Here is a 23,308-nt window from a genome sequence, read left to right on the forward strand (position 1 = left end):
ATATAAAATCTTACATCTAGAACACATCTAATGTGTATATCTAATAATTCATGATATATATTTGATATATATATATCAATATTCATTTATGTTTATTAATTATTTATATTTACAAATAGATTTATATATTAGCTTTAGAATATAGATCAATTTATTAAGAAAAATAACAATTATAGAGAAGATAATTGAAACTAATTGAACTAATTGATAGTAATCAGAAAGATTATTAAAACATAAATAATTTAATATATACATTAATAGATTTTCTAATTATTTCACCAAATAATTTATTTGTAGTAAAAATATTTTATATTTCTTTTACTGTTATGGCAAAACAATTTGTTACAGCAAAATTTGCAGATTTGATTGGTGGCAATTTAGTTGTATTATATTTGTTGTATTATATTTAATATATATTTTCAATATATATTAAAGAGAGAGAGGAATATGATTATATGTGCAAAAAATGCATATATATATATTATAATTAATTCGAATTTTTGAACAAAAAATACCTGATTCATATGTTAATATAATTCGTGGTTTCTTACTGTAATCATATTAAATTATGACATTGAAAAACAGCGCATTTTTTAAATTTTAATCTTTTTCCGTAAAATCTACATTGTTAAACGCGATTAATAATACATAAAAAGAACTATTTATTTCGACACATATGATCTTTATGAACAATTTTTTATTTTATTATGACACTACTTGTGACTCATTCTTACCATTTTTCGAGCAAGCGAACGTTCTTACCTGAATGAGTCTGACCATCTGGTTGACATCTGTTAGCGCTCATAAACTTTGATTTCTTATTCTCATTCATTCGCTTTAATTTTTGTCTTATTTTTATCATCGTCTCCCTTTCGTTTTATAAACTGCTGGGAAAATTTAAATTATATACATATATTAAAAAATATAATAAATTAAAAAAATATATTATAAAGGGGGAACATATTATAAAAATAATAAATTATTTTATCTGATATCAATAACAAATTTTAGTAAACAAAACAAATAAAACAAGATAATGTATGTCGGATAAAGGTAGGAAGGAAATATAAAAAAGACCTTTACATAGGAAGAGCAGATTGTCATTCTGATACAAAGAATTATGATAAAAAGCATATTGCAATTGTGCTACATACTATTACGAAGAATTATCTCATTACTGGTGTGATTGGCTTAAATCTCTGAAGTATGTAATAAAAAAATGTATGGTGAATTTAAATCTAGGTGCGAATATTTTATGATCTGAATTTTTAAAGTATATTATAGAAATAGCTAAAAGAAAAGTGCTAAAAATAAATGTTAGAAAAGTACTTTATCAAACAATTTATTCGTCATATTAAAAGTTTTGCAATAATTCGCGAATATATTAAAAATATTTGAAACAAATTAACAATCATTAAGTTTAGTAAATAGATCTTTACATAAAAGGATAACATTTCAAGCATTTACTGATGCAAAAAAAATTATTTACTATTTATTTTTAACTTTTTTATTTATAAATTTTATGCGTATTAAAAACTAAATATCACATAATTATTGTATTTATTATCAGAAACAATATTGACTTTGAAGTATTGTTTAAGCTTCATAGAACATTCACGCATTGTATATTAATCTACTTATAAATTGAAAAAAAATTATAGTTTTTATTAGTTACGATATTTTAAAAAGCAATAAACACACTCCAATAAAATTTAAGTTTTAATCTTCAAAGTTCTTATTTAAAATATTTAGCAAATTTAATGATTACGAAAAGATAATTCATTAATATGTAATTGATATAATAATTAAAACATGTTAATGTTTTCTTTTTTTAGATATTTTAAGGGCCAATTTTAGTTTAAATATAGTATAACTTTACAATTAATAAAATTACATGTATGATACAGAATATTTATAATTAATAGACACATGTATGTACATGTATATATATATATATATATATATATATATATATATATATACAAAGATTATTATAAAATGATGTTTCTTATATTAATATAATAGCTTTACTATATCCTTATCATATAAAGTGACATAAATTTGTTCTCTCTCGCTTTTAGAATAGAAAATTTTTATTAAAATTTACATATATTTTATTTTTCTCTCAGGAATATTTATATATTTAAAAAAATAATTTATTAAATAATTTCATGATAGAAGGAAAAGAAAATAAGTAGAGAAGATTTAGAAATTTTGAATGGAATAAAAATTAAAAAAAATATAAATAGAATGAAAATAAAATTTATATATAATAGAAATTTTTTTCGAGAAGCAGGAATATTTTCTTCAACAACAAATGAGAGATTAAAGAGATTTTTTGTGTTGTAGAGACACAAAAGGCCTCCCTCACTCCTGCGGACAGATTTACAAACATTTTCCGTGGCGACGTGGTAGGCAGTCTGGCAGTAATGGCAGCATCGATCGATGTATTTACCTGACCACCTGGCTACGAGCGAAAGAAACGACAATCGGTTCCTAGTGCTCAAAGCGGCATACTCGTTACGATATAAATAAACGAGGAATACAAAGTGACACGTGAAAGAACATGACAAACATGGCTCAGACGAAGAAAGATATTTGGGCATCTCCAGCAACGATTCTATCGAATTTCGATGTCGACGCCGATGGAATGTTGAACTATATGGAGTTTCAAACGCTTTGCGCCCATTTATTTGGCACGGACGAGGTCAAAGAGCACGAGTGGCGAGTACGAGAGATTTTCGAGCTATTCGACGTGGATAGAGACGGTACGTTGAACGAGCAGGATTTATACAGGTGCGTGCGCAACATCATCCCTCCTATGAAGAAAGAATAAATTCGAGGTGGGGTGAGGACATAACACGAATGAAGGAGATAGAAACATGAAAAAGAACAACATTTAAGAAAATAAAATTGGAGAAAAAAAACAGATTTTTTGCTATTTCTTAAATATATTTAATTTAAAGATATCTCAAAGATATGATATTTATTTATTCGCACGATAACTATTTAATCAATGTATATCTTGAAAAACAGAGATTAAAAACAGAGATTAAACGTAAAAATAGAATATATATTTTTAGCGCAAATACACTATAATAATTACAGTTAGAAGTCATAGTTAAAAAACTGTTTAAGTATAAAAGTATAGATTTATACAGCGACTAGTCTTCTTCCCCCCCCCCCCCCCGCCTCTTATTTGACTATCGGCTTTATAATATTTTATTATCGCGTATAATTATGCTGGTGCAATTTGAAATGCCAATTACTCCTTATATGTAACGTTGACATAATGCAAATTCAGTAATAATTTCAATAAAATAATATTTCTTTTTTCTCCTTATCTCAATATGATGCCATAAACGTTCTTTTATATCATATGAATTTTTAAATATTAAATAAGAATATATGTAAATGTCAAATTTTGATATTTAACATTATGGATCAATATCATACGTGATGTGTGTATGATATTGACTTCTATGAAATAAATCAATGTCATAAATGATATGTATATAATAATATAATATTTCTGGAATTTCAAGTTTTCTGACTAACATTTTATTTTGTGTGAATAATAAGGAATCAAATATGCATTATTTAGAGAAAGTTCGTATTCTTTTTCATAATGAAATCCTGTTGCGCAGATGCTATGAATGGATACATGCGATGGTATATCCCGTAAATGTTTTATTGATCGTCGACGTTCAAAACGATTTCATTGATGGCACATTGGCTCTTCGAAAATGCGGCTATGGGCAAGACGGAGTAGAAGTAGTAGAACCGATAAATCGACTTTTAAAAGACGGTCATTGGAATAAGGTAATATATTCGCAGGATTGGCATCCCGAGGATCATATCAGCTTTTTTGACAATTTGGCAATGCGCGAACTTCATCCCGAATCTAAGGTAATACAATTAAATGAAATAATCAAACGTTTTAATTGAGATAATAATTCTAAGAATAAAATAAAAAGAAACATATTTTATATTTTATATTGTGTTTGTGTATATGGCACGTATATGCGTGTGTGTTTTAGTTTAATTTAGTTTAATTTAATTTTTCAAATATTGTATAAAATATTATCTATTTTTTTTTCATATATTAATAGAGTTTACTCAAAAGAGTTTACTCAAAAGATTTTATACAAAATCATTCTTTTTACATTTCAAAATAAAACGAAATCACTGTAGTTTTATAAAAACATTTAAAGAAAAATTTCAAACAATTCTTAAGGAATATTTTTGTTTTGTTATATGGTTTAGCTAATAAGTTTAATTTTTTATTATGGGTGAATTTAGATAACAATCTAAAATAATATCTCTTATTTTTTTATAATATCTCTTATTTTTTTATAATGAATTTGAAATAGATTACTAAGAAAATGGCAAAACCTTTTGATACCATCGTTTTTTTGCAACCTCATATAACGCAAATACTTTGGCCAAGACATTGCGTTATGAACACCTGGGGCGCCGATTTGCATAAAGATTTACTGATCGTACCTTCTTCTGAACTGGTAATAAGTTAATTCACGGAAAAGATTAATTTCACGGAAAAGATTATTGTTGTCTGAAAGAATAAAAATATTACTAAATATTTATATGTTCTATATTTTATTTAAAACTTTTTAATTCGTGAAAAAATTAATTTGCTAATTGTTAAAATAATTGTAGATATTTTCATTAATATAAACTTCTAAAAGCTAATCATTTTTTAATATTTGCAAATTATTTTTCATAAAAGATTTGTGTCCTTGTATATAATTTTTTAAATATTTTATATAACTATAGAGATAATCTTATCTATTATCTTATTATGCTTAAATATTCTCTTCTCTTCTTTATGTTAGGTGCGTAAAGGTTGGCATTCTGACAAAGACTCATATTCAGCATTTGGAGAAAAGGATACTGATGGTATCTCAGAGCTTGTAAAAATTTTGTCGAATATTCGTTGCACGCATTTATATGTTTGCGGTATAGCTTATGATGTATGCGTGAAAGAGACATGTCTGAATGGTTTACGATATGGTTATCGGTTAGCCGTCGTTGATGATTGTTGTCGTGGCGTAAAACCCGATGATATAATGATTTCCAAAAATCTGATTACCGAGAACGGCGGTTTAATAACGTCTAGTGATTACGTTTTGTCCTTGGTAAACGAAAATAAACAGAGCCTAATAATGGCGCATCATGCTGCCAGAAGCAGGTGAATTGAAAAGAGAACTTATATAATTTTCCATTATATTCCTTGATAGATAGTAAAATTTCCGATATTAATTGAACTCTACGAAGACTAAACAATACAATAAATAAATATAATAAATCCAATTATCATATCTAACAAAATATCATAAATTATATTATCAAAATTAATTTTCTTAATTTCGTTATCAGATAATGATTTTGTACAATTAAATTAATTTTTTTCTTTCTTCCTGTTTTAACATCTGTCCTTTTACAAACATATTCTAAAACGAATTTTCTTTTATTTCATATGTTTGTCACATTATAATATAGTAGAATGTTGAAATGGAAATGAAAAAATAAGAATTTAAAGTTAACAGGTGAAATTAATAAATAATTATACACACATATACACTATATACACATGCACACACGCATTTCGAGAAAATTAAAATTTTCTTTCATTTATTTTGATTAATTTTTTTCGAGAGAGTAATCTGAATAATTGAGAATAGTTTGCTTAGATACTTATAAAAATATTTAAATAATACAATTTATTTAAATTGATATTTACATAAGATCTATTTATATCCTACATAGAGTAAATCTACCGTAGTATAGTTAGCATTAAAAGGAATAAAGGATGCTTTTTTTTGCTTATGATGAAAAATGAAATTAAACGATAGTTATTTTTATAAATTTTTTTATACTATATAAATTACTAAAAAATGTAATATATATAAAAAAATATTTATGTGTCCTTTTTGTTCTATTTTTGTTCTATTTTTTATTATTAATTATCCTTATCAATCAATCGTGCTATTCTTTCGATCTTGTTTGCTGATTCGTCATCGATTGTCAATTCACAGATATACCTTTGTCTCAAACTGCAATCCTCACCTCTGTAGGAATAAATCTTCGATGATGCATTGAAAGTTAACTTTAAGCATCTGTAAAAATATTTATAATGCAAATATTAGTTTAGTCTAACAAAGCTGGTAGTGTGAAGCGTCACGCGTTGTTAAAAAATCATAATTATGTATTATTAACTATTCATTTTGTCCACAAAACATTGCATACACGATAAGATAACCGGTTTTTAAATATAGACAACTAGATTTTCAAGGTTCTACGAAATATGAAATCGTAGCATTTTACGAAGAGATAATTTATTTTTCTCTGTCAATAATAATTCTATTTCTTTTACCAATGAGAATTTATTGTTAATTATTTATAATAAAGTTTTCCTATTTGCGCTTATATGTTTCAAGATAAATAAAAATAAAAATAATTAAATTTTTATTAATTAAGAATCATATACATACAGTTGATATTTATTTGATTTTTTTGAGCACATTTTTACGAGCACTTTGCCATATCATATATATATATATATATATATATATATATATATATATATAAATTATTATATTGTATAAAAAGTAATATATATCTCTACATATTCATATATATTCTATTCAAGATAAATGATACGAACCTGCCATCACCAATGACAGACTGTTTAGTATCTAGATGGACTGGTCTAGCACTGTTAGCCCAGATCCATACAAGTCCTGGATTTAGACCTCCCGTCCAAAAATTTTTACCCTTTAATTTTGAATCTGACATCAAACCAGCGATTACGTCTTGACTCTCTTCGATCGTATCGAATTCGACTAAATGCCCACCCAAACCACGACAAAGACTGGCTGATGATTTCCAATTGAAATCGCGATTGCTAAAATGATAGCAATTTCGGCCCATTCTTGTGTAATTGTCAGGACATGGTTCTAAAAAAAAATAATAATAAACATGATATGGATATGTATTATAAATAAAAAATTATTTTTTCCCCTTAATATTTAATTAATTCTTTCTAAATATTGAGAATTGAAAAAGAAATATATCCTTAATTATAATTATTTATTAATTTCTCATGTTGAAATTAACTCTTAATGTTGTTAATTAATTTACCTTTCATTTGATTGTTCCCAGAAATAACGTAATATAACAACTCTTCTGCTCTTCTTAGACGTTTTTTTAAATGACCCACTTCGTAGAACAATTTCTCGATTGCCTCTATGAATTTTCATTCAAGAATCTTAAATCTATTTTGTTTAATTACTAACGTGATTGCTTCAAAATTATATTAACACGTTTAGAAAATTATTTTTTCGTGTTTTTCTTTTTTCAAAATTTTTATTAAACATACCAAAGAGCTGTAGATCGGTTTCAGAAACATCTTTTATTTTATTTGTCGTGGAGATTTTGGTCGACACTGTCACAGTTTTATCACCAATTTTCATTATGCGTGCGGCACGAGAATTGTTGGATTGAAGGGTGATCCAATTTTCAAGGACTTCTGCCCACGGACCATGATTCATTGTAACATGTGATAACTCTGACTGGGAAGAGGATGACTCTAGCAAAATTATGATATTAAAAATATATATAAAAAAATCTAATTTAAAATTGGAAAATTTATATTTCTGTTAAAAAAATTAACAATTTAATTTAATAAGAATATAACGCAATATGCAAATAGCAGAATAATAATTAAAAATGAAATAAAAAGATAATATTTTAAATAAAAGAATATATATGTTTCTTTATTAATTTTCTATTAACTTAAACCTAGTAATCCAAGATAACATTTATTTATTCTTCTGTTTTTTTAGTATAAATTAAAATTATATAGCTAAAAATATAGATAAATTATGATAATACGTACCACGTACTACATTAATAATCGCTATCAACATGATAAGCATAATTGTAGAATATAATTGCATGACTGTCTTGCTCGCCATCGTGATTCTAAGATCAAAGAAATACAGCAGATGAGATCTCTGAAGATGCAGGAACTGAAAGGCCGGCATTTAATTCGCGAAATATAAAGCAAACGAAATAAAGGCGTTCTGTTTTTCGCTTGAAATGATGTTTGCGGTATCTCTGACTTTCTCCAGGAAAGTTTACGGCGATATGTTGAAATAGCAAATACCCGGATGCAAATGAATACGTTGAAAAATCTCGATCTCATTATGTGTGTTTATAAATGACTAAATAATATACATAATTAAATAATATAACGATATAATCTATGAAAAAATTTTTGAAATATGTATGTATATATATATATATATATATATATATATAAATGTGTGTATATATTTGTATTTTAAGTATTTGTCTTTAAGTTAAGAAAATTTGAATGCTTGCATCATGATATAAATAATGAGAAAGATGCTGTATAGAAAAAGAAACGGCATAACAAATTATTTTATTTCATATAAAAGTAGAACTATTTTTATAGCTGTATTAATTCTTTGTATTGCATTTGATCATTTAATTTTGATTGGTTCTCGTTGTGACAGTCACTGATTTACAAAATGATAGTTATATATTTATCATAAATATTTACAGACCTACATATATATTATGCGATATTCTGAAAAATATTTCTTCTGAAAAAAATTGGTTCTTTACGATTCTTTATAGTATGTATTACGTTCGTGATGGCAACTGTTGCATAATGAATAAAATTAGAAAAGCTAGTATAGTAGATACCGGAAACGGATACGGTAAACGATGACTGTTTCACAATTCTTGTTTACGAGCATCATTTACTAAAATGACCGGCAACATAATTTAACCTTGAAAGTCCAACGTGTATAAATATATTTGAATATATTTCTGTGTTTGTTATTAGAATGTACCACATAACATTTAATATTCATTTCTTTAATTTAACATATATCGTAAGAAATATCAAGATGTTATCAAAATATTAAAAAATTTAGTAAAGAAAAGAAGATTTTAAATTTACATGAAGATTTAAATAAATTAAAAAAAAAATTAATTTTAATTTGCATATTAATAAGAAACATTTTTTACTTCTTAGTGAAAAATATATAGTATTAAAAGACACATGCGTATATATACACAAATATATATATATATATATATATATATATATATTTACTTATTTTAATTGCATATTTTATATATGTACAATTTATGCATAAAGAACGTCGAATTTTCGAAATGGAAATTGCACGACAAATTTCTTTACAGTTGCATTTAGATATTTTAAAAAAATAAACGAATATTTCTCTAACGAATATGTCTCTGTGATATATATAAATTCACTCACATGGATAAATATAAATTCATTCACTTACATGGAACAATTGTTTTGATATTACAGTCAGTATTCCACATCCAATCGTTTGTCACAGACGACTGAGAAGAAAAGATTGGATGACGATGCCAGAGTCATAGCCCAGACCTCTCTGGGTCACTTTCTCCCTTCCTTAGAAGTCAAGTCACTTTCTTCGACAATCCCACAGCAGATGGAATTTGATGATCCATCGATCGTAATAGTAGTCTTGTTCATTGAATGTCAAAGAAATAAATGTTTTTTTACGTAATGAAAAATTATGAAATACATAACTTGTATATAATAATACATATTAATAGAACAATTGGATTATTTATATTTTCGCGCTTATTAATAAATATGATAACAAATATAAAACAATCTTTATGATAAAAAAATATAATTATTAAAATTATTGTAAACGTTTTAGAATCAGAATAGTTTGTTATGACTTCTCTTTTGGTATCATATTTAATAACTTTTATAATAAAATTTAAAAAAATTTTTCATATAAATGTAACTTATTATCATATTGCTAATATCATATAACTAATATTATAGAAATTATTATGTCGAAAAAATTGCTTACTTACAATGAAAAAATTTACAATATATAAAAAATATTAAAAACGATATTTGTATAAATCGATTCGTCTTTATAACGAGATGATGCATTCTTGCAATATTATGTTTGCCGTTATTTTTTATTATCTTTGACGAAAATCATAGATTTTCATAAGTTTTAAATCTTGAGTGAATGTTCGTTCGTTTACTCGTTGTATAAATACTCGCTAAGATTAACCCACTGACCCAATTTCTTCAATGTATTCAAATATTTGCGACTTTAATAAAGTGCAAACATAACTTCATTCATTTTTTTAGTAATAGCAATATTTATATAATCAACTATCATACTTTCTCGTATCAATATGCGATTTACACAAATTGCAATCTGTTTTCTTATGCATTAATCATCTCCGTGACATTTATACCATGATACTTTGAATGTTTTTTCAAATAATCCTGACAAAGTGAAATTTCGCGGTTTAAAAGTTTGTGATAATTTAAATGTATAATAATAAGCGTAAATACAATATTTTATATATAAAAATTACAAATGTAGGTTATTAATTTTATTAACAAAATTTATATAATTTTATTAAAAATTATATAATATATTCTCAATATTGTTTTTTATGTATTAATACAAAATTACAATTACAAAAAAAAATTTTATTATTTTTTTCTAAATATTAGTAATGTTTATAAAATGCCTCATTCAGATTTATACTTAGATCATCTTTTCGGTTTATTTTCTTCTCTTTCTTCTATTTTAATATATATTAAGTTTTTCCGTATTTTCTGCAATTTCTTTATTTGTTTTCAGTGTTTTTAATAATTATTGTTTTTCGCAATTAGAGATCGATGTCGCGTCAAATAGATAACGGAGGTAATCTGTTTGGGATGATGTGAGTTAACGCCCTGCCGCGCAGGATATAACGTAGGTAACACAGATGTTCCGTGGACCGAATACACGTGTAAGGTCACATGATTGCGATGCATCAAAGTTCATTCATAGATAATTCCGATATCAACGGAATTTTATTAACTAAATTGGTCAAACAACGTTTATGATGGTCTTCCGTCATCGATATCGTTCCATTTACATAATAATTGATCATTAAAAATACACAGTGAGATTGAGTCTCTCGTTGCCCGCTTGATTGTCTCCGGTTCGCGTTTCCGCTGCGACTTCGACGCTGTCCACGGTCTAGAAAACAAAAAAATTTCTATCTCTATTGGTCTCCATTTATTTGCTCTTTATTGTTGCATCACATATTTGCATTCGAGTAAACGTAGATTTAATTATTCTTTTGTGCATATATTATTTGTAAGCATATCATTTAATAAGTAGTAAGTAGAAAGAGAAAGAGAGAGGAAAATACTGCTCTATTTAAATTATTTATGTTAACAAAATATCTTTTAACAGTGATATAATTCTTCCTTTTAAAACAATGCCTTGAAATATCATTTTACGCATACAAAAATTATTTTAAAAAATATAAAATTTTTAATTCACTATTCAATGTGAAATTTACTTCTTTTTCATAGTCTATAGTTTATTTAGAAATAATTACCCTATCATCATCATCCCAAGACAATTTTTTAATTCTCGGCAAGGCTGAATTAGCAGGCCAGGCTGGCACCAAAGAATCTGGAGGATCTCCCGAATAATTGGAAGAATCATGAGATCCAGCATCTAAATTAGTCCTAGCACTCAAATCATTCATATTTTGCACTAACCCGCCAATATTGGGAATATTCGAAGTAGCTGATAAAGTTGGCGGATTCGGGGCGGGTGCCACTTTATGTTTAGCATATAATGGTAATTGTCTCGCTGATGCTATACCTAACATAAGATGAGAAAGAAATTAATGTTATAAATGTTTGATGATAAACATGTAACTTTAGAAAAAAATTTCAGAACTTTTAAAAGAAAATAAATAACGTTGGCAAATTTTGTAGAAAAAAGCTTACTTCAGAAATTGAATTTGATTTTTATTACTTTAATAGATGCATAAAGATCGTATGTAAAATAGATGTATAAAGTTAAGAAATGAAAAATAAATTGCGTTAAATTATTATAAATATTAAAGGATAGACAGATTGCTTGATATTGTATTATTTATGTGTAGATATGTAGATATGGACATACTTTTAATTGTAGCGCCGTATGAGCTTTCATTCGTTTCTCCGAAAACGGGATTATCGATATCATTATGACTATCGTTATCATTCTCATTATCGTGAACTCGATTTCGCGGGATCTCTAAAGCGTCTTGAATAACATTGGCACCTAGTACCTGCGGCATCGGGCTCAGAGCCGAGGGGACCGGTGATTTCTCGCGATATGCCGTACCTACAGAACTGACCGAACCACCACTTTTGGGTCTTTTGCTTAAAGAAAAAAAAGTTAAATATGCCTTACGTTCTTATTAATTTTAAAAAAATTTTTTCAATTTGTGATACTTTAATTATATGAATGTATGAGTCTCGAAGATGCATCGAAAAAAATCACAATATCACAATCAATAATATCAAATCTGTAATAGGACTTTAGTTCTCCGTAATGACATATGTAAATTTGATATATTATCTAATAATTCGACAATAAAGATGCATACTTATTAGTAATCTTTTGATAAATTTAATTTATGATGCTATTTGTAAAAATACATTATTATTCAGTGTTCTAATTAATCAATATAAAATTATTTCGAATTTATGTTAATCAAATTTACTCACTGCTTATAAATATAAAGAATGAGAATGAGTATAACGACTCCAAGAAGACCCAAAACTGCACCAAAGATTGCAACTAATAGCACACTATTACCGAGCCAAGCGGGTGCAGCTCTTGCAGCAATAGGCAATGAGCCACTATTTGGTATATGTACGATTACCGGGACCGTATTGTATCTAGAAAAATCGCAAACGAATGCAGATTAATATCTAGAATGATCATTAACGTTGAATTAAATAATCACAGAAAAATGTATAAATACCTGGACGGTTTTCCGGAATCGAAAGCCACCGCCATAAATCGAGCCACAGATCCATTAAATGATGATCGTAGCATTAATTCTCCGTTGTCTTTAATCTGAAAAGATCTGAAAGAACGATTTATGTAATTATATTAAAAATAATTCATAAAGAATAAGTAAATAAATATGTATGTATTTTATTAGAATTGAAAGATTTTGTTTTTTAGAATTTATATATCAATTATCTTATATTTAAAGTATAACATTTTAATGTAATGTATATTGCTTTCTCTCGTGTAATATTGTTTTCATATATATATATATATAATTTATACTTCGCATCTTGTCCTTGGAGAGATAAACTGACTTTATCGCCTGTATCACCATCAGCTGCTATCAATCTTCCTGAAAAGTTATGTCAATTCAAATATCGTGCAATAGAAATTTAGTTCGATATTTACTACAATAAAGGGAAGACTTACCAACGATAGAGCCTTCTCTCGCGGAAGGAGCATGAAATTCGTAGCTGGTATATCGAAATCGAGGTTCCCACTCATTCACGTCTTCGACTGAAATGTTCACCCGTGATGTATCATTCTGAAAAAAAATTTACATATATATTGTAAAGATATGATATAGAAAAAAGCTACGATTTATAAAAGTTATGATATGTAAAAATCCTAAAAGGACATACATGATATCCATCTGTGACGTGAACCAAGAAATTATGCTGGATCCGCTCCTCGTAATCCAAATTACTTTTGAGAATCAACTCGCCAGAATTAGTGATCGAGAATCTTTCCAGATCCTCGGCCGCACCCACCAACCAAAATCTTAAATCCTAGGATTAAAGGCTAAAATACTACGCTGCTGTGTCACAGTTTACTTACATATTTATTGTTAGAGCGAATTTTTATACTACTTACAGGATCGGCTTTGTTGACTCTCGTTGTTAGAAGAATGCTTCCGCGCGGTGTGTTTTCCGGTATGCTCGTTTGATGATCTTTTAGCACGAATTTCACGGGTAATCGACCACCTAGCATGCATAAGATAAACATCATCTTAATTTGACACAAGATACGTTATTAAACCGATAATAATTGGATTCGATTATTTTGGTCTCTTATTTTACATTTTAGTTTCAATCTTTCAATGCATACGAAATTATATATGTATAAATTAAATTTTGGGTGAAGAATATATAAATAATAAGTTTCTATCGTAATTATTTAATAATGCAAACTAATTGCAAACCAATTATTTTAATGATTAAATAATGATAAATATAATAATATGTGATAATTATTATATGTGAATAAAACATATGTATTATATGTGAATAAAACATATGTATGTCACATAAAAAAAACAATTTGAAGAAAAATAATTAAAATATATATACCTGCTGTTGGTCCAACACCATAGCCATCTTCTCGCGATACGATAACTGTGGCAAGGGCATATCTGTCTAGATTATTTACTTGAGTAGCCTATTTAACAAATAACAATATTTTATTGTTATTATAACTTTATATATAATGTCAAGGATTTGATTAAATTATAAATTTAATGACAAAATTCTACCTTAATGACGATAGTGGCTGACGTCATTAGTTCGTGATCCTGCAGTGATCGTATCATAACGATTTCAGCAGTCTCAGGATTTAAATCCAGAAAGGGTAAGATTCCACCTTGAATGGTATATCGAACTGGCGCATTTATTCCAACATCTTGATCTACGGCTTTTATTGCGGCAGGAGTCACTTTCAACGTTTTTCTCTAAGAATTAGTATTTATATTAAATTAATTCACATTAAATTTTTATTTTTTTTCCTTCAAAATTTTTTCTTTATTATTATATCTTATTCCTTCTTTTATTTTTTAAATATTTAATATAAAATAATATATGTAATGTATGTCTGTACATAATTAAAATAATCAAATCTATTTTTGTTTAATTTGTATCTTCTATTAAATAAAATCGAATCTGACGAAATGAATTTCTCAGCAAGAAAATAAATAATCAGTCTTACCCCCTTCACGTGATGGGGTACAGCGACCTTGTATTGATTATTCAAGAAAGCTGGATTTTGATCGTCAGCATCGATAACATTGACGTATAATGTCGTCATAGACGAACGTGGCGGACTACCTTGGTCCTATAAAAACAAAATTTATTACTGATATTAGGTCGCAATTCAAAAGTAGCTATATTTTATAAATATGTATTGGAATGAAAGGGAAAACACTTTTTTAGCTTTTATTGTGCGAGTACAATAAGCGTGATATAAATAGCATTATTTTGCTTGATCTTTCGATTAAGAATCTTTTTTATAATCTACTTGCTCAGTGTTGCGCATTGATACGCATGAATTATAAATCAATTTATTTAAATCGATTTATTTAAATCTATAGCGATCCATTTATAGTTCTACTTTAAGTACACACTTTAAGTTCTGTTATTGTTTTATGTATCTTTGCAAATCATAAAGAATATAATTTTTGGTCAATTTTGTCAATCATAATCCAAATCATATTTTTGCATTAGAAAAAACGAAATTTTTATGCAATAAATATTCGCTTTTGTGTAGTATAATCTGTGAAATTTATAAAATAATAATGAAGTTTTTGAAAGCCGCGTATTCATTTTAATGTGTTTATTAATTATAATGCATTTATCAATTTTAATGTATTTATTTAATCTTTTAAAATAATACGCAAATAAACTTACTTGTGCGCGGATACCAACAGAAAAATTGGTGAGAGTCTCGTAATCAAGCGATTTCCTTAGTACGAGAGTGCCTTCCAAAGCGTTTACAAAAACAAAATAATCCTGTGCATAAAAATAAAAATTATTTGTTTATCTCTCTCCCTCAAACTACATTTTTTTACAAATAAAGTTATTATTAATTATTATTAAGTACAAATTATTATTAGTTACAAAATTATATTAATGAAATAAATTAATAATAAAGCAAATAATAAAAAAGATGGTGAGATAAATATTATAATAAATACAGAAAAATGGTAAAAAATTTATTAATGAGATAAATAATTTAGAATTGTATAAATATTTATAAAATATACCGAATAAGATCCTGATAAAACTGCGTATTGCACAGTAGAATATGGTCCTGGTTGATCAGCATCAACAGCTCGAACTCCTTGTAGGACTCTCGTGCCGAGAACGGTTACCTGAAATATTCACGTCACGTTACACACGTCAAAGAGCAATGTATTAATATTAAAATATTAAAATGAAAAATCTTTTTACCTCAGAAATATTCAACACATAAGGTGCATTTATAAATTGCGGTGAATTATCATTTGCGTCGGTTACTCGAATGTTCACTGGTATGATAAATCCCTTTAAACATAAAAAAAATAAATGTTTAATAAACGATAGTAAAAATAATAAGAAAATAATAAGATAATATCCATCATTCAATAAAAATAGAGGAATCGTCTTACTGGATCTAAGGTATGTTTCTTCTCACAGATAACATTGATGTAGACGCTTGCTGGTCCCTCGACGCCCTCCTTATCGAGAGGTCTAATGAGAGTTAAATTCTTCGAGTAAGATGAAAAAGCGACAGGGCTGTCATGCTCCTGCAAGCTGAGCTCGATGTCACCTTGCAGTCCGGGGTCACCCACTACTCCTAGAACTCCCACGATGCCGCCGACAGGCAGATCCTCGTTGACAAAGAGATGCGCCGCAGTAGCTCCGTTTTCTAGGAAGCATCGCTTGTCTTGAATTACTGCAAAGAAAATCGGGCGATTGTCGGCATACATTATGAAATATGTACGTTGAACCAGAAATTCATTATTACTGAAAGTAAAAGGAATAGAGGATTAGTTTTCTAAAGGAGAAAGGAGTGGAATCGTTCTACAATTAATAAAAGTATTGCAATATTGCAAGTATTTCTCTTTTTTTTTAGAAAATAAGAAATACATAAACTTTTTAGAACATATAAAACTTTTGAGAATTATATTATACTTTCTGAATTCTTCTAATATAACATTTAAAGAAAAACATTTAATAGGAAAATTATAAAGCACAAAATTATAAATATTAATAAAACAATATATTTAAATTTTATAAAAAGAATAGCATTTTATGAATTTAATGCACGTACTGTTCTCAGTTCTCAGTTTTCAAAAAAATCATGTTATTGTAATTATATACAATAGATATAATATCAGATAAGTGCCTTTATTGCAGTTTCCTGTTGAAATCGGATAACCGGTTTTCAATAGGTTACAAATTCAATGGACTACACAAGTTTCGGATCGCAGCGATGATGAAAGGACCGTGGGACAATGATCTTGTGAGAATCTCCATCTGGGGTTTCTCGTTCTAACGGTACATAAGATCGAAGCGAATATAACGATTGACCATTGATGAATTTAAAACATATATTAATTAATAATATTAATTAATAAAAAAGTTGTATAATTTACTTTAACATATAATTATATTAATAATCTAATAATTGCATTAAAAAATAGCACAAGAAAACATGTAAATTTTTATTATTATTATTACTGATTAATTTACACACACACACACACACATACATATATCTAATAAAATAATACTTATAATATTAATGTACACACATACTTGCTTGTAATACTCATTGTCCAGTTATTAATTACGGATGCTTTAATGACTTTAAACGATCCTGCACAAATACATGCATTCCAGAAGCGTTACATCGTAATGCAGTTAAGTTTACCGTAAACATAACGTATCTGTGTAATTTAGAGCGTAATAAGAAAGCGAGAACACTTTTCTAAATTACTAGCTATAAGTATTATTTAATAAATATTATTAAATTAAAATCGTTTAAAAATAAAATCGTTTAAAAATAAATGTATATTATGTATATAGAGAGATATTTTTAAAATCCTTCCGAGAAAAAATATACGTATCTTTTTGCAAGAAAGATAAAGATTTTGTGGAAATTTAATTAAATGCATATTTTATTGAAAAAGAATATTATTTGTAGAAAATAAAGTATTTTTTATTGAAAAAAATTAGTAAAATAAAAAGAGTTGCTATATGTTATCTACATAATGGAATAAATATCATCATATATTCGTATATTATTATTCATACATGTAATAACCGGATAATGCACGTTGGATAAAATGCATATAAGGGGTGGCGAAGCTGTTCGTGCTTAACAACAGCTTTAGTTCTAATGCTAACATAAATCATGATAGCCGCTTTTGCGCCTCGTTTCGCTGTTACGATTTATCTTGTCAAAGACTTCCAAGTCCAGTTTATGCATAATTTATCGATCATTATAATCATATGTAATCTTTCGAAGAGTAAAACAGCAATAATTTAATACTTGTATTTATAGAGCTTTACCAGATTTTGTTATTATCTTAATAACGAGCATATAATGAACAAAATTAATAAGATAAAATCGAAGAGAACAGAATTAACTAGCAAGTCTGAATTTATATTATGATCGTAATTGAACATTTTCATATCATTATTATAATGGAACTATGTCGCAAGCGGAAGAAAATAATCTTTTTTGTTGGAAGAAAAGTTTCATTCAACATTTCAAACATTTTATTGTGAAATTTATGCGGCAAAAGTTTAGACACTATGCCATTCAATGACATCATTCATTCTTCCCAATTGATTGACGGAAATTTGGACGCTGGAAAGACACATATCGGATACATACGCGAATATGCGTGGGCTATTTAACGCGTGTGTGAGAGGGTAGATATATGCGCTTCCTTGGAGCGAAGTTCCGGTCGCGAACTCATGGCGTATCGTTACGGGTTTGCCTTTCGCAAACGTCTTTCCTGGCATAGACGAGGACCAAAAGTTGAGCGTCATTCGATCGTGCGCAAAAACACCCACGACTAATGCAAACATAAATTGCATTTTCCATGCGATTTATGCAAAAGACGTAAACACGTTTACTAATAATTTAGATAAAAATAGATCTGGAAGGTTTAATAAGAGAAAGCGAAATAAATATATAATTTGTAAAGTCTATTGTAAATAGTATAAGTGGGCTTAAAAATTATAAATTTACTTTCACCTTTCATTAATCTTTTTTAATTATTGAAAAATTCTGAAGTATATATAATGTATTCTTTTTTATATGAAGCACTATATTATTATATTTTGCTTCATCAATTTCCATAAATATACAAGATGCAATAAGACGAAGGACAGAGATATGTGAAGGAAGAAATTAATGAAAAAAGACTTACATTGTCCGACATGCGGTCGCAGTATGCAACAGAGAAGCAACAAGATCTTCAATATGTTTCGTCCCATGGCAATTCAAAATCATCGTCCATCGATTCCATCGATCGGTACATCTATAAAAAAAATATGGATGAAAATTAATGACGGGAAACGAGAAGGATGATATGAGAAATTCAAGTTCTGTCATTCGTAACTGAGTTTTCTTTAATCTTCTCATGCACCGTGGGAATGAAATTTCTCAGAAGATATTTCGATTTATTTATCGTATTCGAGGAAATAATATTTTCTACGGTCCTATATTATATCTGCTTTCTTGGAATCATTACAGAATTTTTATTGGTTTTCGCTCAGGAATTTCTTATTTGTCGCGAAAAAATCTTATATAAGATATCATAAGTATATATATATATATATATATATATATATATATATATATATATTTACAAAAATTATATAGAAAGTAAAAAGTAAAAAGTTTTTAATTATAATATATAATTCGTTTGTTACTGTTTCTTTTTTATATTAATTGCTTCGAAATACTGTAAATGTCAAATATTTTAAGTTTAATTAATAATAAAATTTAGTACATTTTTCGATCATCACTTGCGATCATTATTAAATAATTAAATTATTTTTAATAAATTTATCTAACATGTATATTTATTATTAAGATTCACTTTTCATTGATGTTGCAACAACATATAATGTATATGTGATATAATAACATGAAAGTGCAAGAATTTTATGTAATGCAATTTGTATACAAAACAACTATTTTATTATTTTTTTATTATATCTACAATTTTCTTTCTTTTTTTATATATATATTTAATGTTAAGAGATTTCCGGCTTTTCAATTTTAAGAATAAAACTTAATTTTCTTTCATAATTAACCAAAACAATAAAAAATTACAAAATTTACGTATCGTCAAATTGTAATTTTCTATTAATTTTCAATCAATGAAATAATTATCAGAATAAAATAAGTAAATTATCAGAATTTTTTTCACATCAAAAAGATTATTTGAAAAATAATAAAATAAGTTTGGTAAGGAAGAAAATAATAACAAGATTAAAAAAATAATTACAGAATTGTGAAAACTTGGATGAAACTGAAATGATTCGTGAAACTGAAAGTACGTTTCAAATCTTAGAATATTTTTTACTTATTTTTTATAAACATTTTTTGAATTTTTTGATATCTTTTGGAGAAGAATGATAGAGTAAAAATAATAATAGCGTCTCTCTCTTTTAAAGATAACAATTTCATAAGCATTGCTTATTTTATATTTACATATATCTTAGTGTTCAACAAGATGATGTAAGAACATGCCATTAAACGTAACAATTTATCAGTAATGTGCAAGTAACATCAAGTTTATCATCAGGTTAACAGACGAGTAGAAGGACATAAGCGATGAACAAACAACCACCTCGTCCGACGACGAAACGTGTCTGCAGAATGAGCATAACGCGTGGTTAGAAAGCATGTAGAGAAACTCCTTTATTACGTGGAGCTACGGCTATGTAGGACTACTCGTCATCAGGAATGACTCGTGCAATTTAATTCCGGAGACAACTCTTTACACCTTGCACTGTCGCCTTTTGTGCAATTTATGTATTTTTTTAGTGACGTCATATCGAAAGATTGATGATCATTATTGGAGTTTAAGATATTGAAATTACCCAACACAATGTTTCTTTTTACAATTGAATGGCAAAAATGGAAGTAGATTTCTTCAAGCTTATTAATATGAGAAAGTGCGACCGACTAACGTTTATTTACATCTTTACATTTTGCCATTCATTTGATAGCAAATAGATAAATATAGTATTTGTATTTTAATATAAGAATTTTATTATTTAAATATACAAGTATTAATTTATTATTATTAATTAAATTTTTATCTTGAAGTAAAAGATATGAAGAAAGTATGCTCACTACATTGAAATTCCGGAAATGCATGTCGTTGAGTATATAATATTGATTTTATATGAGTAAAAAAATATTATGCATTTTTATATATATTTTATTTTTAAATAATATTAATAATATTAAGGAACATTTTTAATTAAGTTCAAAATATTTTTCATAATTTAGTATTATATGCTTATAACTATATAATAATAATAATTTAATTAATATTCATTATTATTTTGCTTGGAATTATGTAAGTAACAATTTTTTCCATATTATCTCAACATTATAAATTACTTCTTTTTTTGCGAAAAATTTTGATATAATTTTTTGGGGAAACTTTTGTTATAATCTTTTGATTTATAATGATTATAGATAGAAATGTTTTGAAGTTTCAATTCCGCTTCTTTCTCTTTAAAATGTTTTCTTATAAACTTAGGATGGCCTGTATTGTATTTTTTCCCACGTTTTTAGCGTCATTTGATATAAATAGTTAAAAGGCTATGAAGAATATATTAAAAACAATGTAAGAAAATCTTGGTAAATTGTTTATATGAATAAACTGATTATTTATATTTATAAAAAAAAATATTAACCGGATACTTTGACCATATGTGGGCCGCAGTACTGCTTAAATTCACGGACCGTAAATTGAAACGCAACGTGATGAGCAACCGGCGTAAAGGCCTCCGGTCTCGACTCCGGCAAATATAACTACATAAAAGAATTGGTTAGATATTGACAGTTTTGATGATTTGAATTTTTTCATGTTGATCTCTTTTATTTTGATTAAAGTTTGCGATTAATTATTTTATCATTGCTTGAAAAATTAACAATCGTGACTTTACTTAGCAATATTCAAGATGATATTTAATTGTTGTATTATTGTTATACGATCGTGCTTGATCATGTTATATTATATTGTTTGTTTAATTATACTTTATAATGTATAGCATAAAAGTGGAAGTTATACATAAAATAATGCTTATTCAAAAATGTATACTTTCTTATAATTTGTATTGTTCTTATATTTTTATATGCTTTAATTAAAATAATTAATTTAGTTATTATATTTTCGCTTTAGATATATTTGTAACTGATGATCTAAAAGATTTTAATAATATTGAACAAGAAAAATAATAAATTTTAACAATTAATAGATATTATCATAGATTGCATTTAATTAATATTGTTATATATAGTTTGTTACCTTTTGAACATAACAGTATTTTAAAATTAAATTAAATGATAATAAATAATTGTGACAAATGGTACTCACCACAAAATGCACTCGGAAAAAGCACGTCGTCCGTGTATTTATGATTTTGCGAAGATAAAAGACCTTTCTTAACACCACCAGTTCTTCATTACCAAAGTAAATCCCATGAATTGTTAATTTTTTCTTGATTCACCATATTCTTAATTATTGCCTTTTATAACGAAAAACACAAAGGGCTCACAAATTACACCCTCAATAGTCCTTATCGATCGGCGCGACCAGTCATTCTTCTAATTCTCACGGTATCTTCATATACATAACAAACATAAGAACAAATTTTTCAAATTTTATCACAAATGTAGTTCTTTTTGACTGAATTTTTTTAATAAAAAAACGCGGCAGTCTTTTATCTTCTCTTTAAAGAAATTAAATATTCACAAAATTTTACTTAAACTTTTTATTCACGATTTACATTTTAGTTTTCACATTTTTTTTGCTGTGTTGAATCGCTTTCTAGAAAATCACTTATTCTTTTATGCAATTATAGACATTTTTTCCAGAGGTTTCCAGAATTCTTTTTTTTATTTATTTATCTTAGCTGTTTTATTTCCTTGCACTAGTTTCTTATACATTGCACTTCATACACACCGATCTGGATCTATTTCGTATCAAACTCGGCTACGACTACGACGTGCTGTAGGGCTGTGGAACTTTTTACTATAAAACGGAGCCGTTGAGAGCAAAGCGGCCGGAGGGGCACTCGGGAAGTTGGCTGGCTCCCTATTGTGTCAGAAAGGGGGGGACTGCGGCGGCCAACAGAAACGTCCACCTGAAATTGCACCGCGAACAGGTGCTTGCTTTCATATACGATAGGGGAACAGACACTATGCTTATGCGTGCATATTCGAACACGTACACACTGACCCCTATCTTTGGAACCCTTGCACAGGGACTTGCATCGACCTTCCCGGAGCATGGGAGTGCGAATATTCCCGGTCTTCAAGTTTCCTTGAGATCTCCTGAGAAATAAAAA

At 27.3% G+C, this 23,308-nt stretch overlaps 3 protein-coding genes across 4 annotated transcripts; 1 reads left to right on the forward strand and 2 right to left on the reverse strand.

The window, feature by feature from the left end:
• Nucleotides 1-1,093: 1,093 nt before the first annotated feature.
• LOC105248978 (nicotinamidase) lies at nucleotides 1,094-6,826 on the forward strand. Its single transcript, XM_025410219.1, has 6 exons — nucleotides 1,094-1,204; nucleotides 2,350-2,796; nucleotides 3,648-3,909; nucleotides 4,374-4,520; nucleotides 4,854-5,209; nucleotides 6,671-6,826. Exons 2-6 carry the CDS (start codon nucleotides 2,567-2,569, stop codon nucleotides 6,672-6,674), a joined length of 999 nt encoding a protein of 332 aa, XP_025266004.1. The 5' UTR covers nucleotides 1,094-1,204; nucleotides 2,350-2,566; the 3' UTR covers nucleotides 6,675-6,826.
• Nucleotides 5,949-9,553, reverse strand: LOC105248949 (oxidized low-density lipoprotein receptor 1). Of its 2 annotated transcripts, XM_011254051.2 has the most exons (6): nucleotides 9,369-9,553; nucleotides 7,919-8,004; nucleotides 7,400-7,609; nucleotides 7,162-7,266; nucleotides 6,686-6,977; nucleotides 5,949-6,137 (listed from the first exon to the last, which is right to left on the reverse strand). In XM_011254051.2, the coding sequence occupies exons 2-6, from the start codon at nucleotides 7,995-7,997 to the stop codon at nucleotides 5,981-5,983; spliced, it is 843 nt and encodes a 280-aa protein (XP_011252353.1). In that variant the 5' UTR covers nucleotides 7,998-8,004; nucleotides 9,369-9,553; the 3' UTR covers nucleotides 5,949-5,980. The 2 variants fall into 2 exon arrangements, with proteins under 2 accessions (XP_011252353.1, XP_011252352.1); XM_011254050.3 differs by lacking the exon at nucleotides 9,369-9,553 and having other exon boundaries at nucleotides 7,919-8,243.
• Nucleotides 9,554-10,624: 1,071 nt separating this feature from the next.
• On the reverse strand, nucleotides 10,625-23,126 carry LOC105248947 (protocadherin Fat 4). The gene is made up of 18 exons (XM_011254048.3): nucleotides 22,336-23,126; nucleotides 19,141-19,251; nucleotides 16,363-16,649; nucleotides 16,166-16,258; nucleotides 15,979-16,086; nucleotides 15,623-15,724; nucleotides 14,925-15,050; nucleotides 14,476-14,670; nucleotides 14,294-14,381; nucleotides 13,818-13,927; nucleotides 13,586-13,732; nucleotides 13,374-13,488; nucleotides 13,227-13,296; nucleotides 12,913-13,017; nucleotides 12,653-12,826; nucleotides 12,063-12,304; nucleotides 11,485-11,756; nucleotides 10,625-11,117 (listed from the first exon to the last, which is right to left on the reverse strand). The coding sequence occupies exons 2-18, from the start codon at nucleotides 19,205-19,207 to the stop codon at nucleotides 11,028-11,030; spliced, it is 2,391 nt and encodes a 796-aa protein (XP_011252350.1). The 5' UTR covers nucleotides 19,208-19,251; nucleotides 22,336-23,126; the 3' UTR covers nucleotides 10,625-11,027.
• Nucleotides 23,127-23,308: the final 182 nt, after the last annotated feature.

The sequence above is a fragment of the Camponotus floridanus genome, unplaced genomic scaffold (assembly GCF_003227725.1).
Source record: "Camponotus floridanus strain SB8 unplaced genomic scaffold, Cflo_v7.5 scaffold30, whole genome shotgun sequence".
Lineage (NCBI taxonomy): Eukaryota > Metazoa > Arthropoda > Insecta > Hymenoptera > Formicidae > Camponotus > Camponotus floridanus.

Coding starts and splice junctions, on each gene's coding strand:
- LOC105248978 (XM_025410219.1), top strand. CDS start 2,567: ATGACAAACATGGCTCAGACGAAGAAAGATATTTGGGCATCTCCAGCA. Junction 3,910..4,373: donor AACTTCATCCCGAATCTAAG/GTAATACAATTA, acceptor AATTTGAAATAG/ATTACTAAGAAAATGGCAAA. Junction 4,521..4,853: donor TCGTACCTTCTTCTGAACTG/GTAATAAGTTAA, acceptor TCTTTATGTTAG/GTGCGTAAAGGTTGGCATTC.
- LOC105248947 (XM_011254048.3), bottom strand. CDS start 19,207: ATGGGACGAAACATATTGAAGATCTTGTTGCTTCTCTGTTGCATACTG. Junction 16,087..16,165: donor ATGTGTTGAATATTTCTGAG/GTAAAAAGATTT, acceptor TGAATATTTCAG/GTAACCGTTCTCGGCACGAG. Junction 13,018..13,226: donor CTCCAAGGACAAGATGCGAA/GTATAAATTATA, acceptor TCGTTCTTTCAG/ATCTTTTCAGATTAAAGACA.
- LOC105248949 (XM_011254050.3), bottom strand. CDS start 8,066: ATGCCGGCCTTTCAGTTCCTGCATCTTCAGAGATCTCATCTGCTGTAT. Junction 7,610..7,918: donor GATTATTAATGTAGTACGTG/GTACGTATTATC, acceptor TAATTTTGCTAG/AGTCATCCTCTTCCCAGTCA. Junction 7,267..7,399: donor AACCGATCTACAGCTCTTTG/GTATGTTTAATA, acceptor GAAAATTCATAG/AGGCAATCGAGAAATTGTTC.